The 20,218-nt window shown below is 43.1% G+C and overlaps 1 protein-coding gene across 1 annotated transcript; it reads right to left on the bottom strand.

The window, feature by feature from the left end:
- Positions 1-294: 294 nt before the first annotated feature.
- LGI2 (leucine rich repeat LGI family member 2) lies at positions 295-20,218 on the bottom strand (the record flags this gene model as incomplete). The annotated part of the gene is made up of 8 exons (XM_042811850.1): positions 295-4,180; positions 6,750-6,914; positions 11,023-11,192; positions 12,225-12,296; positions 12,841-12,912; positions 16,250-16,321; positions 19,945-20,016; positions 20,166-20,218. Coding segments are annotated over 8 exons (1,494 nt in total), but the record flags the coding sequence as incomplete, so codon positions are not given.

The raw sequence follows: 20,218 nt of genomic DNA on the forward strand, positions 1-20,218 counted from the left end.
ACGGCGGGACGCTGCAGCAGCTGCAGTGCGCACTCGGTAACACTAGAGGGGGTGTCCGGAAAGAGCGAGCGGGGAAACCACGGGCCGGGGATGCACGTCCGACTGAGCCTGGCACAGAAACTTCGGCTAAGAGCACAGCTAAGAGCAGAGGACGGCTTCGTTCCTTTCAGACTCCCTGACCCCCACACCGCTCACGAAAGGCCTGGGCTGTTGGGACCCGGCCTGAGCCCGGCCTGTGTGGCCGACAGCTCAGGGACGCTTAACAAACACGGCACAGCCCCGTCAGTCTCAGTAACTACATTTTATTCAAGGATTAAAGAGTACATACAGCATCAGTAGTACGGAGTACATCACCTCTTTACTAAATAGAGCCGAATTGAACACAGCCTTCATGTGCTCCCACTGCAGCAAGCACACTGTGTTAAAGCTATGTTGACAGCAACCACTGCTCTTTACAGAATTGTGTATTTTAGAACACGTCAAAAGTTACCAGTGGGATGTTCTGCCATCCTGTCTCACATGAGATTTTCTCACAGCTGCAGTCCGTTCTGGATATGCAAAGATTATTCGCTACTTGCAACAACTGCTTTACAGAATACAGGAGACAGAACCGTTGTCGCATTTGGAAAGGCAGAATTTAGGTGCTTGGTTGCTTCACCCTGGGAGCAGGAAGGGCAGAGCGAGACTATGAGATGCTGTTAAGCCCTGAGGAATTTACCCTGCACCCCTTTTTCCCACCAACTGGTGCTGTTCCGTCCTCTCTCTGGATCTTCTCCTCACTCTGTGCACTCACCCAGCAGCTCCTGCTCTGTCCTGAAGCACGATGCTGAGCCCAGCTCCCCAAGCCCCAGCAGAGCCCCTCACATCCATGGCAGCCTGCCCGCAGCATTCATTTCCCCCACTTTCCTCTCCTGGTCCCATGCGAACGAGCCAGGCTCCTGCTGATCACTTCATCCTCTTTATTAAGCCCGTCTCTGTGGAGACCGTTTTAATTTAATTCAACTTGATAGCCGAGTCTCAAATCCCCTGGACTCCCTCACAACAGTACAATCTCCTGGTATTGGATACAAAAGCACTTTCTCACCGTCCTCTTGCTTCCCCTCAAATAGAAAATATCAAGATCCAATTTCTCTAAGCCAGCTTTTAGCTCTTGGATGTGTGCCATCAATGAGTGCATAGCACTAGCAGCGAGCCCTACAAGAAACTGCTGAGAAGTGCCCCTCCTCATCAGAATACGTGACTGTATTTTAACACGTTAGACAGGAAAGAAATAAAAAATGCCTTCCTACACAACTTAATGTGCTCGTCAGCCGTAGTGGCTCTATGAAGAGAGGCTTTTAAAAGCTAATGAGGAAAATGCTAAGATGTTTCGTTCACATCAACTATTTCTTACTTTTGTGGCTTTGTTAGTCTGATCCTAAGAGAGGCATTGCTAGAACTTGGAGTGCAGAGCACCAACCAGTGCTTCAGAGGCTGTATGGGTGGTACTGCCCATGTAATTAAAAATAAAACCAAAATGACCAACCGTACAGGAAGAAAATAACATGTAATTTAAAAACAGAATAAAATGAATTATATCTCTGACAGGCCAATAATAACACTTTGTTTCAGAGCAGCACGGCAAAACTTGGAGAAGGCTGCGATATCCCAGTCACTGTTAGTTGTGACTTGTGAGAGCCCTTCTGCACAATCCTCACCTGCAGCACTGTTCAACCTGGATATGGGAAAACCTGTGAGAACATCTCTGGTTTTAGTAATAAACCATGTTTCACATGTCCAAGGCAAAAACATGAAGCTCACACAGCAAAGATGGTGAGATGTTCTCAAATACGGAAGAACAAAGGAAAGCTTTGTTTGCTCTGCTTCTTTTGCACCAAGTCTCCAAGGCAGAAATGCAGCAGCAAAATCCATGAGAAAATAACTTGATAAGCTACATGACATGAAAACACAAAGAAGCATAATCTATACATGGAAAAAAGAAAAAGCTTCTGTGAACAGCTGTGTTGGTTAGTACGTTAGAGAGCCTTTCAGGGAAAACAGATGCCAGCTGCTATCCTGACAGAGGCTCAGTGCACACCAGGACTGCCTTATTTAAGATGAATGAATACCTTAGTCTGTAGCCACCCAAAATACCAAAGCAATATGGTCTGTTCACATCCTACTGTTTAACCTGCAAGACCTCCAGCAGCATGGCAACCTGGCAAAAGCCTGGAGTCACCAAGAGGAAACTCTTCATCTTGGAGGCAGAAAACACTCTAGCTTGGAACAGCTCCAGCTGTCCTGGTTTCAAAAGATTTGGTGATATTGAAGTCATATCTGGTCCTCAGCCAGGAGGACTCCCCAGATACAGCTTGTGATGAATGAAACCTGAACTTATTGCTTGTGAGCTGTGCTGGAGGAAGAGCTCTAGGGAATAAATCATCTCACTGCGTAGAGGTGAGGTGCAGCATGGAGAACACAAATGTATGTTACAGACTCAGTTTAAGCTGTGACTCATGGAAGAATAAGTCAACTGATCTCCTTGCTAATACACCCCAATCTACTGGAACCATCAAGAAGAGATTGAACTAGGTCATTCTGGAACACCTATTAGTACACAAAGTGGACTCAATCTGCAGTCTTTTCATTCATGGCACCAACCAGACCTCTGTTAGTTTCTGTCTATATTAACTTGTTAAGATCACACAGTCTGGAAGTGACATACCTTTATTTCCTGGCCATCCAAGTACTCTGGGCTGAGCTATTTGCTACGCACAATTTGTTGCTGAAACACTGATTAAGAAAAGAAAGATAGTAACAGATTTTGACTTTCTGCCTCACCTGCAGTGAGTTAAAACCTCCTGGTCTTGTTATAAACACAAATAGATGCAGATTTTGAGAATAGGGCTCAAGTAACCAGAATAAAACACGTTCTGGAATGTTGCCATTTGCTTTTACAATTCATCAGCAACCATAAAGAACTGCCTCTAATCTTAAAACCTTTACTGAGATGTTAGTTTAAGACTCAAAAGCATTTCTGCGCCGTGGCACAGAAATGGTACGGCTTCCTTGTCCCTTTCTCTAAGAGATGCTCAATTTATGGTATTTTCCTGGATAGAATTCAGATCATTTTCTAAGATATCAAAATTAATGCTAATGCACTGCACTCTTCTCTGAATGGCTGCAGGTTGCAAAGTGTCTTTGAAAAAATATAAAACAGACATGTCATGCAGCAATCAAGTAAATGCACTCCCTGATTAATATGCAAGTTTTAAAGTTCAGAAAATGTCATCATACTCCATAGGTGCAGCCTGTTCTTGGAAAGGTCTCTGTTTTGCTTGTATACAAATGTCATTCTACAAGAATTTCATTCCAGCAGCTTTTCATAAACTCAAGTCAATGATTATGTGTTCAAATATTTGTGTGTTTCCTTTAAAACTGGAGGCAAAGAAAAAATCTCTTCGATCTGTTGACACAGCTGTGAAAGAACGCGGCGCTTGCACATAGATTTCTTTAAATAGCCTAAAGAGCTTTTTTTCACCATCCCACTGGTATATCTGGGAGAAGGTATAGTCACTTCCCAGGGCTAGGTAGTAATTATTCTTAAAGGAGAAAGGCTGCAGCGTCATGGCTCCTCGGGATGGAAGAGCCTGAATCTCCACAAACTGTTTGCTATTCCATTTCATAACTCTGGAGTCCCCAATGAATCTTGTGAGTGTTATGTACAGGTTGTTTTGCATCCTGAAACTCTTCACAGCCAGGACGTCTTCCATGTTGGGGATTTCACCATGCGGGACAAACTTCTTTGAAGCTTTGTTCCACTGGAGTATAATGGGAACCTGTGAGCGGCTAGAGAGGATCAAATGTGATTTCCCATCTATATCAAGAAACTCAGCATCGGTGTCCCTGAACCACTCATGAAGGGACTGGTATGAGTAAAATCCTTTGTTATTCCACTTGTACACTGTTGACAAACCTGCTTTGGAGCTATCTGCTATGACAAAAAACATTTCACTGTCTATCTCAAAAAGCTCTATATCATTTGGCTTGGAAATGCGAGATACTTCAATATCCTGGAACTTGACAAACTTTGTCCAGCTCTCATCATACTTGTAAATGTGTGAGCCACCAAAGAGCTGTGCCACCACCACAAAGACTTGGTCACCAACAAGAATGGCTTTACATCCCACTATGGACTGACCTAATGTCCAAAGAAAAGAAAAACACACGTTAGCACAGTACAAAGCACCCTTTAAGCCACAGAGACATCACCACATCACCCTTTGCTCTTTTAAATCTTTATCTCATAATCTGTTTTTTGCTATGCACTCTCAGAGCTTCTTTTCTTGCTTCCTTCCCCCCTCAGTACCTGGACAGATGATTTCAAATCACACCCCTCAAGGTGTGCAAGTTCCTCTTCATCCAAAATACGTTTTCTTTCTCTGTCCAAATATGTACTCCCTATTATCCAAAACAATTATTTGATCCAGTTTTCATTACTCAAAATAACGAGTTATCTCCTGACTCAGCAAGAACTTGAAATTCTTTTATTCATAAGAAATCTACATTTCTGGTTTAACCAGAAAGATGAAATATATTCTGCTTTTCTTGAGGAGTCACAGCCAGCTTTTTGCCACTGTAAGTAGAAATACTGTGGATATAGCCCCTGACAGCAAGATTAAAAAGATAAATCTAACCTTGTTGTTTGTTAAGTATTTAAGTATTCCTGAAATTTTAGATTATATTAAACTCAGAATATTTAGGACTACTGCAGTTATGATCAATTCTGTAATCTCAAGTCACTAGACAAAATCTACACCAAAAGGTAATAACCAAACTGTATGAAATGATCTGCTGCAGCAAAGGAAGTCTTCTCTGAAACACAGTTTATGTAGTACCACATCTGCACAGACTCCTCTGTACTTGCTTTGCTGCAGTCATTCCAACAGACTCGTGTTGACACCATAGTTGACCCCTACCCACTGCTGTTTCACAGCTGGCCTGTGATGAACTATCATCCTTCCAGAGCCAATAATGCTGGAGGGATAGGATTAATCTTGAATACCATAAGATATCTGCAGTGTAGACAGGAATATTCGAGCTGATTATCCAGTCTCTTTCTGGCCTAATTTAGTCACAGAATACACTAGTGAAGATTTTACCCAGCCTGTAGATATCTCCTTTAGGAGAGGATATCAAGATCTATTTCTCTATGTACTGAGTATAAATATAATTCTCAACAACTGGTTTAGGTCCACACTGCAAAGGGCTAAACTCCGACTAGTGTATAGCAAGTAGCAAAACTGCCCACAGCGTGGATAGCCTGCTCCCGAGCCCTGCAAATGCTCTTTAGGCTCCACAAAAAGCTCTATGAATGCTTGAGCTTTCCAGCTCTCTTACATATCAGAGTACAGAGCTTAATCTGGGGCTTCCTAGGAATGCAGGAGAGTCATTTCAGAAATGAGTTTTGACGCATGTTCTGGGTATGGAGGTAGGGAAAAAGTCCTGAGGAGAAGTGTCTCCTAACTATGTCATTCACAGGAAGACGAACTTTGGAAATGACTCTCAACTTCGTTTCCAGAGCTGTTCTGGAGCTCTGCTAGCTACCTTTAGCTAATTACCTTTAGCTAATTAATTACCTAATTAAATTCACTGGTTCTTATTTGCCCTTCATCTACCAAAACGCAATGAAAACCTAAGAATACAATTTTTTTCATTTCCAAAATTCCCTGACACAGAAGTGGAATGTTGTTAATTTTCCCAAGTGACACACACAGCTGACCTGAACAAGCTGGTGCTTGCTGCCTTTGCAGACACTTCAGAACAGCAGATGAGAACACTGTATACTCTGCTTCCAAAACTTGAAAGTGGAAAAAATAATCTACTATACAAAGCAAAGAACAGAAGGGAAGGATGCTCCATGGATAAATTTAGCCCTTAAGTTTTCAGAACCAACAGGCTGAAATAGGAGGGAAAGAGCATGGTGTATGACCAAGATCTAAAGACTCTGCTCCTGCTGCAGACAGTTCTCCTGAGCAGCATGCTTTACGCAGCCCTACTTGAGCAGGGAGCTGCACCAGATGAACCAGGGGTCCCTTCCCATATCAGCCATTCTGCGATTCTGTGACTGAGCTCCATACAGCACTGCCAGCGTCATTAGGAACAGAATGGTTGTTAGCATTAGAAAGTAACCAGACATCAACACTGGCTTTTTATTTGGTAAGTAATCTGGCCAAATTCATGCAAATTCAGCGTTTTTGTAAAACATGGAGGCTTTACAGTACAGCTGTTAAATTAATAACCATGGTTTTGATATATCTATGTTCCCTTCAGCTGTGAAATAAGCCCAGCCTGTCTAGATGTACCCTTCAGACCCATTTCCTTCTACTTGCAGTAGAATATTTTTATCTTCTTTTTCTTTTTGCATGTACTTGGTAACAGCAAGGGCTCTCTTAACCTATCCTTTAAGTTACAGTGTGATTCAGGCAGTGAGTATCTGAGCCGGGCCATCATGTTACATTCACAGCAAGTATTTGTGCGTCAGAACAATTCACAAGTTCAGACTGAAAAAGCCTAGTCTGTGTGCTACAGCAAGGTTAATCATGCATGTAAGAACAAGGTGCACTACTCATTCACGTCCAAATATTGCACACTTTAATTGGATAATTTCAACACTGACGTAGGATGGAAACTAACTGCTCCCATCTACGAATCTCACCTTTGTGAACTGCCAATAGTTCATCACCACTTAGAATCCCAGAGTTAGTTACCTGTGATGTTGTCATAACTCCTGAAATTCATTTCAATATGATCCCACTCGAGCACCATGCAGTTCTCCATGCTGGGCTGTGCAATGGCTACAAACACATCATTTTTAGAGTTGAATGTATCCACTGACACTGACTGGTAGGGCAAAATCTGGTGAACAACAAAATCTAAAAAAGCACATTACAACAGTTAGGATACATTCTTGCTGAAAATGCAAAATAAGTAGTAGTTGATTACAAACAGCAAATGAGTGATATATTCTGAATTCTATACAGGCCTATGATGGAAGTGTCAGTGCTCACGTTAGGCATGCAGCAACAGGGGAAAGCGTCTTCTTGCTTTAAGCATCCCTAAACTGTCCTCTGGAAAGAGAGTTGTGAAGGAGATCAAGCAGGTAAATAATGTCAGAATTTCAGTTTCCCAGCTAGGCTGGCTGGTATCCTTGAAATCAGGATACATTCAAACAGTCACATGCCACCAAAGAGAAGACTCTTTCCCCACAGCTGGAAGTTGCTTTCCCATCAAGTCAAATGGCCTTGGTAGAATCATTTTCAAGCTGAGAGCCAGCAACATCCAGCTGAAGTCCAATAACTTCTTAAGACATGCAAATTTAATCACTAGCAATTTGTGTTACGCTAAACCAGGCAGAAAGTGAAATAATATCTGAAGTTTGCCTGGGGATAACCCCATTTTGGCTAGATGATAGATAAAATGGTGTAATCAAAATCTCAGTTAACGTAGCGTTTTATGGGGCATTGTAAAGTAGTTTAAGCATAAAATACAACCAACCTTCAAATTACTATCCAGTGGAAAACTTAATCTAAATACTAAGACTGAGGAGTTGGAGCAATCTGTAAAGACCAGCCCAAAGTTCAAGATTTTTGCTCAAAAGCCAAGTGCTTGCAGATTTAGTCCTAAAATTCATATTGAGCTAAGTCAGTACAGAGCCAGCCTGGGGCAAAAAAAGGAAACCCTGAAATTGATATTTGGCCTAAAACTTGGCAAAGTCATCATTATCAGAAAAAGAAATAAATATAGCAGAGTTGACAAAGAAAAGCCAGCACTTAAAAGGTGCTTTGGTCTAGGAGGTACCAGAAGACCTGCATGGAATTTATGTAGATATAAGCATACAGAAAAGGAAATGAACATTCCACTGAGATAGAGTTTCTCTGAAGAACCAGACATTGCCCTGCTTCAAGTTCCATTTGCTACATGCTTCCACCATTCACTCCTACTTTTGAAGGGCCTGAGCATTCAGGGATTTTGGGATTTCTAATCAAGTCCTCACTTTGGTCCCTCAGTCTGGCATGTTAAGAAATACTCGTTTTTCAATTAAGAACTCTTTGTCTCTGCATGCATGAAAGCTTTTGCTCTTGAGGAGCTTGTTCTGGAGAACAAAGACAGATGACAACCATCACGCAAACACAACAGGTTCCAGAGCTGCAACAGAAACAACAGTCACTATTCTGTGAGGGTCTGCTACAAGCAGAGCATGGGATTGACACAGCAGTGCAAATAGGAAAACAAGAAAGTTACCTTCATTCCCACTGGAAAAACAAAAAGACTGGGAAACACCAACAACAAATTTTGCAGAAAGAAGAAGTGATAAATCATAAGAGGTAGCAAAGGATGGGACAGAAACAGATGTAGCCAAAGAAAATTGAAACATTTTTAAAATCTTGAGGGGAAAAAAGCATAGCTCTAACACTGAAAAAGATATCTCAACAGTTTTGAAGCACTTTGAGGAAATCTGCAAATTAAAACAGACCAGTTTGTGAGTTAAAATCCATTGCTTGTTCAGAAATGATTCAGTGTTAACACTGCTATTTTTACTTGCACCTGTCATTGGGCTCTTTATGGCACTGCATGACTAAAAACGGGTAACTAAATCAGACATAATCAATTAAAAAACAGTAAACCAAGCTGTAAATACCAGACTAATGTGGAACACAGTTACACACTAAAGAGATGTTGACACATCAGGCTTGCCAAAAATTTAGGCCTTAAGGCAATAGAAGTGGTAAGATTGCTTTCAAGTCTCCTGAAAGTAAGTACACATTCCCTCAAGGGGCTTATAGCCAAACCACAGTGCTGCTGGATACATCTGTAGGAGAAATAAAAACAAACAAACAAAAAAAAAAACCAAAGTGAAATGGATTAACCTGTTTCATGATGCAAGCTGTGAGAAATGGGAAAGACAAGATGGTACAACTGCAAGAGTTAGAAGCGCAGGTCACAGGCACTGCCAATAATTTTCACAGTAAGTGACCAAGCATTTCATCCTCTGGATTTTCTTTAATTTGGCAGCACTTCTTTACATCTCCCTTTCTGTCACCACTGCATCAGTTCAGCAGATGCAATGAGCCAATGGAGCTGATGAGAAAATACTTTACCAAGCAAACTCCTTCATTACCACATCCTACACCCAGTCATGCTGAACACACCAGTCCTCAGGGAATGAATGTGGGCATATTTTGTCTCCCTCCAGATCTGGGGGAAGCAAGGGCAGAGAAGGGAAAGGCAGTTGTGGCCTAACATAGGCCACCAGCAAGTCCACTGCAGGGCTGCAGTTCGCAGCAAGGTAGTGACTGGTTCAATGCATGGGACGTGATGCTGTCTGAGATGACACAGTCCTGAAGACTTACATTTACACTCTATTTGATAGTCTCTTACAGGTCACTTCTGTATGAATGCTATCCCTCTCAGATGCTCTGTAAGGATGCTGAGGCCCCACTGCTTCTACACCTTCACTGCAGACCTGAGCTCCAGACTGCTGTCTGCTCTCAGGCCAAGCAGGTTAGGCACAGTGTCCTTGTCTGGTTGGAAAACATCTTTTACTATCTGAAGAGTATGTTATATCCATATGCCTGCGGCTAGAGCATAGGTGGCCTTTGAATAAAAACATTCGCTGTGCAATCCTTGCACCACATAACACCTTAGCTTCCCAGCAAAATCTACAGCACATGATGTTACACTTATGCTCAGTGAAATTTCATTTATAGCAGAAAAGAGACTAACTTTATGGATGAATTTAGCCTGTAGCCATTTCAGTTCATATCTAGACGTCAGCTATCTAGACGCAAAGAAATGACACAGTATAGGGAGGTTAATTTAGGTCTGAGGGCCAGGAAGGTAAGCAAGGATTGTTTTCCCATACTGTCAGTGCTGTGCAATTTCTTAAACTAGATTCTTAAACTAAAATGAAGCTTACTTTTACACCTTATTTCTGCACCTCCATGGATTTACAGACACAGTAACCCGGGCAAAGTTCTAAGCTACATTGGCCACCTGCATTTGACATCCTTTTATGTGGCACATTATCATGCTTTATCCCTGCTGCTCTTCTGACATATTTTTTAATTTTTAATTTATTCTCTTTCCCTTTAAATATTGCCCTTGGATTACCATTCATATCGTGTCCCGAAACTTTATTTTATATTACTAGTAAAATAAAACTTCTCTACTCTTAATGATGAAGACTAATTTGATGACAGATGAAAGAACTTGAATGCCTCTGATATTACAGTATAGAAAAGAAAAGGCAAAGTGCTGACATGATATACATGAAACATGAAAACAATACCTGCAGCTGATATTCTCAGTTGTATGATGTGACTACATTTAAATACAGGCAACTGCTGCTATCTGGTCATGAAATATAAGCATACCCACATGCAAGTGTCTCTTCACTTCGGTCTGCATGCTTTACATTACCTAAAATAAAAATCAAGAACCTAAACAAGACAGTACTCGGATTATTATTGGACATTTATCTCCAATTTAATGGAGTACCATAAAGAACAGCTGGCAGTATTGTTGCCACATTTGGTGATATTAAATTGTGGTCTACTGAATAAAGGTAGCAGATACAGCCAAATCATTTGAACTTCTCTTCATTGCTTTCCGTGAAGCAAAAAACGTTTTAGGAAGTTCATCTGACATAACTATATGGCCTTATTCCATACAATAGAATGCATGCTGTGATGAAAATTAGGTCACTGGCAAGCCCTAAGACTTTAAGAATAAGCAAGACTTTAAGAATATGGCTACTCCCAACTCTTCTCCCATTATCACTTAATCTCAGTAAAAACTGTACTTTGGCTTCAAAACGTAATTTTCTCATTTTATGCTTGTTCTAGTATTCCATGGTGCTTTGTATGTTACCCTTTTTTCTCTTCCTCCCACCATGTCATGCTCACAGAGGTGCTGTAGTGTAATATACACCTCTGATATTTAACTATTTGTAGTGTGCTTAGAAATGTACATTCTGAATACCTGTAGTGGTGCATTCATAATCAAAACTTGTCACATCATTTAACTTCTTATCCTGATATTCTGCTGGACCCATACAGAGGACATCAGAAACAGTGGAATTTGTCATCTTTAACCACAAAAACAACCACTTGGCTTTGCAGTCACACTCAAATTTATTTCCCCTTAAATCTCTAAAAAACACACAAAAATAAACATATTTGAAAAGGTTGATAGCAGTATGAACTTACAGAACTGTTAGCACCTTGACATAATGAACTTAAAACACAACTCTGATATGTTTTTGAAGTGAGAGGAGGAAAGACTTCTTAACGTGCTCTTAATACCTATGCTCATTCACTGAAGCGTTCACCCTAGAAAAACAGTTTCAGTCTAGGAAATAAGCCGAGGTACAATGCTAGCAATAAAAGCACTGTGATTCATGTAAAGTCACCCCTGTTTATAACTTTTCAAAGGATTAGGACTATAGCACAATAAATCCTCACAGAGCACTTGTCTGCTGCAAGTCTGCATCCCATCATCTACTGCTGGCACAGACAAATCCCATTCCTTCACTGAACTACCCAGGCACCTTTGGTGAGCAGGATGGTCTTGCTGGTATAATTTCTGTGCAGATGTAAATACAGATGTAAGGCTAGTATTTTTAGAGTCAGTCCTGATGTGGAGTCTAACTTACTAACAGCTTAACAGTAGGGGCAGCTTAACTAACGTTCCCCTACTAACGTGCCTGGTCTTCAACCCCATGGCAATTCTTGTGGCTACAATCTTTAGTTGAGAGAGCCAGGCCAAAAACAGGAAGCTGACTAGCAGCATAGCTATACATGAAAACACTGGCAGTAAGACAGCAATATGCTGCAACTGCGTGAAAAAGTATATTTGTAAATTAACACCTTCAACTAAAATAATCTCATGGAATACTTGCAACATTAACAGGAAAAACTATTCAGAGAAATTGCTGTCATAAAATTAATTGTCCATTCCACTAAAAAAAAAAATATATGCAAAACATTTGTTTCTCAAATCAGTGATTTGAGAAACAGCAGTCATTTTGGAGAAGTCCATCAAGTAAATAATATTAAAATGAGAAAAGACAGAACAACAAAGTGCACATTTACATACACAGCACCACACAAATGCAGAATTTAAACCGCAGAGCAACAGAGTGATAGTAGCAGGAGGTCAACAGAAAGATTTTCATTACTTACAGTTCAATTAGAGAATCTAAATCACTGAAGACATCCCTTGGCAGAGTTTTCAGATGGTTATTGGCCAAAGAACTAGAAAAGAAAGTTAGAGCTTAGTATCATCGTTACATCATCTCTCATACCATCTTGTTGACACCTGCTAAGTCTGAACTCACCTACAAAATGTTAATTATGGGATACTTTCCAGTCACCAGCATTGTTAATAACTACCAGGAACACACATGCATTCATTATACTTATTTAAGAATGGTGATTCCTTGAAGAATATGAAGCTGATGCAGAAGTAAAACATATAAAGCTGTTTTATTGGATGAAATGTAACAGAGATCAATGACTGAACATGCTGGAGAAAAAGAGGAATGTTAACTACAAGTATGTAACACCACAGTGGCACCGCTGGCAGCACCCACAGGCAAGGGTTGTACCCCAGTGAGACCTGTGAGCATGCACAGGCAGCTGGATGTGCTGCAGTGCTGCCTGAGCAGGCATTTTTTAAAGGTCACTTCTTAATTTATAGAAGGCACATTACCAACAGTCAGAGGTGTTGGCTTGAAAACCATCTATCGCGAGGAAGAGTTGTGCTCCAGTACAAATTTCTAAGTGTTAAATAACTTACAGGTGGGTCAGGTCTCGAAGGCCACGAAATGCATTTCTTGATATGGTTTCTATTTTGTTTCCTTCAATGAATCTAAGAAAAAAAAAAAAAAAGTACTTTAGAAGACTTCAAGTAACATTATGAGCACCATCAGTGCTTTAGCCTACGTCCGCCAAACTCTGCAGGCTCCTGCGTAGCCCCTTCAGACTTAGACAGGGGGAAGTCTCAGTGGAGTTGTCACCTTTCCTCTGGCGTACTGCAAGAAGTAAAGCATGTAGCACAAGGGAGAGCAAGTGACACAAATATGCAGTAGCAGAGAAACAAAGCGAGCAAAGCAAAAACCATTATTTCTTTGTTGCTTAATTCTTGTGGAACGTGCTGTATGAGGAAAGAGACTTGGGTAGGAGAGACTTCTGAGATGGACTTAAAAGCTCAAGTCCTGCCTTCCTCAACAACCTAAATACTGAAATGACAGGGCAGCACAGAGGTGCCAGTGTTGTGCAGGGTGCAGATGGACACTGCTTGCGAGTTTGTGCCTGAAGGGATGGTGCCCACAGCCAGAGGGCTGCATATGCAGTGCCACCTTCACACCCACAGAACCAGAAGGCTCTCTGCTGCAGTCACTGCTGTCACATGAACCCCAGCAATATATTGGCATTCCAAGCTCAAAGTCTGCCTATGTGGCAAGACCTCTGCTGAAAGCCTTTTTTCTTCTTGCTGCCATGTTCCAGTACTCTCCAGCCAGGACATCACCTCTGCAGGGCTCCTTAACACACACAAGTCCTGGCCCTGTGTGCTGGGGGAACTGATAGCCACATATCGATTGCAGGAGTATGCTGCTCATCCTGACTGCATGTCAGCATTTAGAAAAAGAGCTGACATTTGAGCATCCTGCACCTAGAGCACTTGAGGACACATTCATAAATGCACCATCAGTTCTGTAAAGCGGCTGTAGCCAGGTGGCCATCAAGATATTGCATGGTACAGATGTATCTGGATGAAGAAAGCTGCATACTGACTTCAAAAACAGTTTATGAGACAAGAGTATCTCCTTCCCCTCTACAGGCCCTTGTTTGCCACCCAGGAAGACAGAGGAAAAATGTTGTGAATCAATGTCATTTCTTGAGTGAGTCAAGAAGGGGCTGCAGCCTGCAGGAGATGACAAAAGCTCTGCTTAGACAAAGCCAAAATCCTTCATGAGTTGACTGGCATCCTCACTGCACGCAAAGGATGCAGATGATGAAGTAATGCATGTGAATGGAGGGCGTCAGTTATGGGTCAACCATACTCAGTTACAAGGCAGCCTGGAGACATGAATTCAATCCACAGAGCACAAAGCCACAGTGCTCCCTCACACAGTACTCAGTACACAGTCAGCTTGCCAGACAGTGCAAATAAACACTGAACACAGTGCAACAAGATGGTGGAAATCTGGGCTGGGAGTCAGTAAATTTGTTGGATTTCTTTGCAACCAAACCCAGTCTCAAAGGACTGCTACCCTGGGAACGCCAGCAAAGCTCCCACCTTCATCAGACATTTTTTGTCCCAACTCTGCAAATGTAGCTGGGTAGATTTTAAGGTGCATGAAATGCCATCATCAGCTTTGTGAGTGCAGTGTGACACAGCACAAGAGCCGCTCCTGCTAAGGGATATACAGGTATCTGCTGCAGCTGCTCCCCTGCTGCTCTTCATTTGGAAACTGCTCGGTACGCAAAGAGCCTTGATCGTGTTCATCAGCAGTGTCTTCTTCTCTGTAAGGTCTGATCATTGGTAACTGAGAGACATGAGTTATTACAATTGTAATGATGTTACCATCTGTACAGCTGGAAGGAAAAAAAAAAAAAAAGGAAAGGAAAGGCCACTCACTCATGTACAGTTCCCAAAAGACACAGGTGAGATTTGCTGCAAGAGGAAGTGCCCTAGGGACTCAGCTGGGAGGATGACCACAACCAATAACTGAGACCAGTTAGTTGGCTGTTACTAAAAGAAACTGAATCTCCAAGGCTTTACCAGTCTTAATTCTGTTCCCTGGTTTGCAATTAGCAGCCAGGGACAGAAATTGTCCCTTAAATGAGATGAGGAGGATCAGAGGTCTCTTCTTTCAAACAGAGGTCTGGCCACAAATACCAGTGCAACAGCTATTGCAGTGCATGTTGTTGTGGCAAGGCTCCATTTTAGACTCATCACCACTTCAAAGCCTAAGCAAGTCATCACTGAAACAACATCAAAATATTTGCAGGGTTTTCTTCTCCTCCTTTTTACCAGCATTCTGCAAATTACTTTCTTTTTTTTTTTTTTTTTTTTTTTTTTTTTTCCTGTAGACACATGTAAAAGAGAATGATTAGATAACTACCACTCAAAAATCGTGAGCTGAATCGTAGATTCCAACATATGCCACATACAATTATCCTCTATTTCTTGGTCTGCTAATTCTACCGGTGGCTGCTTCTCCTGTATTAGATCATTAGTCCTCAATGCACCCCAACTTCATCCTACTTACCTGAAGGACTTTAGCAAGAGTCAGTTTTATGAGCATTGGTCTTCCTTTAGACAAAGGCAATTGTTTTCCACAGCAACCTTTCAGCACAGAAAGGTGGGTGGAAAGATAAACTTTCTTTCAGATCATATTCAGAGTTTAGAACATACCAGCTCGTGTCCGGTAACACAGAGAAATGGCAGTCCTTTGGAGTATGAAGTGAGGACAACCTGGTACCAGGGCTATTACTTTTTTTAAAAGAAAAAAGGGTGACCTAAAAAAAGAAAACAAAAAAGATCGCGAAATGAAGATAACGTAAAAATCAACGGAGAAGTGAACTAAGTTCAGAAAAGGAAAGTTAAAATAAATTTAAATAATAATGTAAATAATTACAATAATTTCTCTTATATGAAATATATATTGATATATTCATATATTCGTAATTATTTATAATATAAAAAAATGAATGCCACGGGCATTAAATGGAATGTCAGAACAAAGACAAAGTTGAAGAGGAAAGCTGGGGAAAGAGGATCAGTACGGTAATCAGGGCTGTTCTGGGCAGTACACCAACGCCCTGCAACTCCTCCTCAGGCTGTCAGCAGGCCACGGGAGGCTTCACCGCCTCTCCTGAGATCCAAACTCCTTGAAAGTGATGGCACTGTTTTGTGAAGCCGGGACAAGCTCTTGCTCAGCAACGTTTTTTCAATGTACTGTAATTGCACAGAGCCATCTTGCACTCACAGCATATACTAAAAATCCACTGCAACCTCTGAAAAATGGTGAGCAACCATAAAGGACATTCGCACAGAAATGGAACATCAATCCATCATCCATCTCCCCTGCTTCTGGTAATCACAGTAAAGAGTAAGACTCCACAGCAGGAGTCTTGGTAACGTATCAAAACCCCTTGATTTATAATGGTCAGGTGAATACAAAAAATACTGAACTTACAGGTATTCTAGATGGAAGAGACCAGCGAAGGCATCATCTCGTATAATAGTAAAGGAGTTTGAGTTCAGCAAGCTGAAAACAGAGAGCAGGCAATGGGAAAGCATATTAAAAGCTGACACACTGGATTATGCCAGTTGTGTTTATTGACTGTGACCAAACCCATCTTACTGACTCAAGCTCATATTGCCCCACCAACGCAGCACACATAAAATACTGCAGAATGGTCTATAAAAAATAAAAATCAAAGGCATAATGCGGTGCTAGTTAAAGTCCACACTCCCCAGGAAATATGTTCGCTGTACCATTCATCTTGGCTAAATACAGCCTAGCCCTGGATTGCTTTGTCCCCTAAGTAGGACAAGCTGTCCTTTCAGGGTAAGTCTGCTGTGTGTGGATCCCAGGTGCCCACGATAATCAAGACACACGGAAAATTTTCAGAGGCTCAGTGTTACTCCCCAGCTTTGAGAAGTGGTAAGCCCTTTTGTACAAGCACCAGCTTTCATTTAAGCAGTCTTGGTGCACTGGGGCTCACCTGTTCTCAGCTCACAGGGGACTTGCCCCAAGCTTGATCTGCAGTGTGGAAGGAAAGCACCCATTATGCACCACCCCACTGTCAGCTGCAAACTGATACGCGCCTGAACAGCCAGAGATAAAAAGCCATGCTGTCTCTGGGGAGCGTAACTCTGCGTCTGCATGCACCAAGGAGAAGGTCTCCTGGTGCTGCATTGCTTCCTCTGCAAACTTCAGGGTCAAAATGTGGTAGTGCTACATTGAGCAGTTGTCACCTGAGCCAGGACAGCAAGGTAGGGAGAAGGAAGCTACAGAAAGGCTTGGCCAGCAAAGCTCCTTCTTTGCAGTATGAGAGCACAAAGGAGCACCAGACGCCTCCAGTGTCTACGGTCAAGGCACAGATAGCAATCTCGCTTGAAGAAAAAGCAAAACTTTCCATCCAGTCTAAAAATCAAATATTACTCAAAATAAATCATTTTTAGTAAAACTTCTGAATTTTCAGCTATGAGTGAACGTCTGCACTAACTGCTTTACTACAATAATTTATTAATCCTCCTTTTGTATGATTTTAGGCATTTTACTAAAATTAATTTTTAAGACTAATGAACACAAAATACAAACTTTCCCTGTGATCCCGGGTTATTATGTTAATACTAGACAAATACTTCTTAAATTATTCTGTACAAATCTAAGAAAGATTCAGGCTGCAATCAAAAAGAAATCACTGCATTCCTGCTTCATCATGGCTACTGTGACTGAAGATTCAGTCCTGACGTACAACAGTGCTCCATGCAGTGTTTAATTTTTCATCATTTAATCATTCCTTTTCTCCTGTTTGAAGGACAAACTCCTAAATTACACTGACCAACAAAATTTGTCGGGGGCTGGGATGATGATGATGGTAGTGGTTACAAACCCTTCGCACTGCAACAGAAATGAAAAGGGCAACTTCTGCTTTTCTCCAGCTGATCCTCCCCCTGTTAGCTCAATGTTTCCTCCTGGAAATCCTCCACATCTAGTGAGAGGAAGTAACCTTCCTCTGCTCTTCTTCCCTCCTCCTGCTACCACTGTCTCCAAACCAAAATAGATTCCCCATCTCCCATTTCATACCCACCATTTTTCTCAAACCACTGTCAGGTTCATCTCTTTCCATTCCAAATAGCACAGGTCCTGCTGTTTCCCGCAAAGTCCTCCTGTCCTCTGTCCAGGGTTCTTTGCTGGTCATGAGCTCCCCCTAAAACTTTGGTTTGGACTTTGGTTATGCTCAAACACCCTGGGGTAAATCCTCTATTGCTCTGAGGAGATCAGAGAAGGCACAGTACGAACATGCTATGCTTTTAGTCCTGATCTGTGCTTTCAACAAAAAGGGGGTGGGGGTCACCAGCCTCTCCTTTCCCAGGCAAGTTTTTCATGTGAGAAAGGTTACGGAATGCTTCATGTACTAGAGAAAACCTTAGCACAACAGTAATTGCCATTTTCCCATTAGCATACATTGGAATAACTATATTTAGAAATGAGGTGGTTAATTGCCCTACTTGCTCTTGCTTACTGTATCCTCTCACCCTAAAATTCAAGCTGACCAACTACCTCATCTCAGACTCCACTGCCTGGTGCTAATGAAAATGAATACCTTCATGGCACCTGGCCAAAGCTGAGCCAGAACCTGTGAAGACTCAGATTCTCAGGCCTTACAATCATACAGTCATCTAGGTTGGAAAAGACACTCAAGATCACCAAGTCCAACCATCAACCTGACCTATCGAGTTCCATCATTAAAACACATCCTTCAGTGCCACACTCACAGGCCTCTTAACCACTTCATTTGAGGTTGACTCTACCACCTCCCCGTGCTGCCCAATAATTCTTCCTAATGTCCTCCCTAAACCTCCCCGGCACAATCTGAGACCATTTCCTCGCATCTCATCAGTTGTCACCAGAAAAAATAGATTGGTATAGTCCTTGCTGCACCCTCCTTTCAGCCAGTTGCAGAAAGCAATGAGGCCTCCCCTCATCTCCTCTTCGCCAGACCCATCAGCCCCGGTTCCCTCAGTCATTCCCCATAACTTGTTTTCCAGCTCCTTCACCAGCATCGTTGCTCTTCTGCACACATCTGAGCAACAAAACATCCTCTTTGTAGCAAGGGGCCCAAAAATGAGCACAGTACTTGAACTGTGGCCTCACCAGTGCTGCATACAAAAGGCAGTCCCTGCCCTGCAGGCCTCCATCCCTCACCTTGCCCACTGCTCTGCAGTGTCTTTAACAAGGTGACGCCCCTCTCCCTGGATGGTGAGCCAGACCTTCTGGAAGAAGGTGACGGGGCACAAGAGCACCAGGGCACTCCACTACCACATGCCCTTTGGGATTACCTATTGCCAAGACCAGATTTAACTGATTTCTCTGTGGCAAGCGCTCAGCCTCTATTTCTGGCAAGCCATGCATTTTCTCACCGTATTTTTCCTCAGAGCACCCCTTTATTTTGGGAGTAACCCAGTCCCTCCAGGGTGAGGTGTTCAAGCTGGGGCTGTGCAGCTTGTGCAGGCACCCATATCTCTGCTCTGCCCTGCTCCTGCCTCCCAGGACAGCTGAGTGAAAGCCTGTGGGAAACACTACACGACTACAGCATGGGCACAACCATGGGACTGACCCAAGGTCACCGAGGAGCACTGGGAGGTACTGGAGGGGCCGGCCGCCCTGGAGGCCAGGTGCCAAACCTCAGTCGTGCAGCAGGCAGCACACACGCTGCTCTCCTCGGTTGTGCACGGGATGCTCCTGTCCCCAGCAGCCACGTCCCGTGCCGCGCTGAACTGCCCCGCAATGTCCCGAAGGGACGCAGGAGTCACCCGCACAAAACTGGGCCCACCGGCACAACCTGAGCGGGGGACAGCGCTCACGTGGCTCCAGGGGTAAACGCTGCCCTCAGCTTCTTTAAGCTGAAACTCAAAGTGGAATTCAGGACATCAAGGTAACACTTTTCGCCTTTAGCGCATAACTACACGTTCTATGAACTGATTCACGATGCTGTAGCAATACAGAAAATTCACGCCTGGGTTACCAAACGGCGGCTGTGCCATCGAGATGCACCGGCTGTGGCTTTACCTGCTGCCGCTCCTCCTAAAGGCGCGCCCGTAACGACATCGAGGAGCGGCGCGCAGGGCGCTAGCGAGATGCTTCCGTGCGATACTTACAGCAGCTGCAGGGAGGGCAAGTGGGAGAACATCCTGTCCTTGACTTCGGAGAAGGTCCCGTTCACCAGGCTCCTGGCAGAGGGAGAGAAAAGCCACGTTTGAGCCAGCGCGGGCTGCCGGCAGCCCCAGCGCGGCGTCCCTGTCGCGAGAACCCCGGCGTCACGGCGAGCGGCACCGCCGGCTCCGCGCCCAGCAGACCCGCCCGCAGCCGCCGCACTCACAGCGAGCCGAGCCCGACGGGCAGGCTGCGCGGCGCCCCGGCCGCCCCCACGCA

The sequence above is a fragment of the Centrocercus urophasianus genome, unplaced genomic scaffold, assembly GCF_019232065.1.
Source record: "Centrocercus urophasianus isolate 14NV4802_14NV808 unplaced genomic scaffold, USGS_Curo_1.0 seq_13, whole genome shotgun sequence".
Lineage (NCBI taxonomy): Eukaryota > Metazoa > Chordata > Aves > Galliformes > Phasianidae > Centrocercus > Centrocercus urophasianus.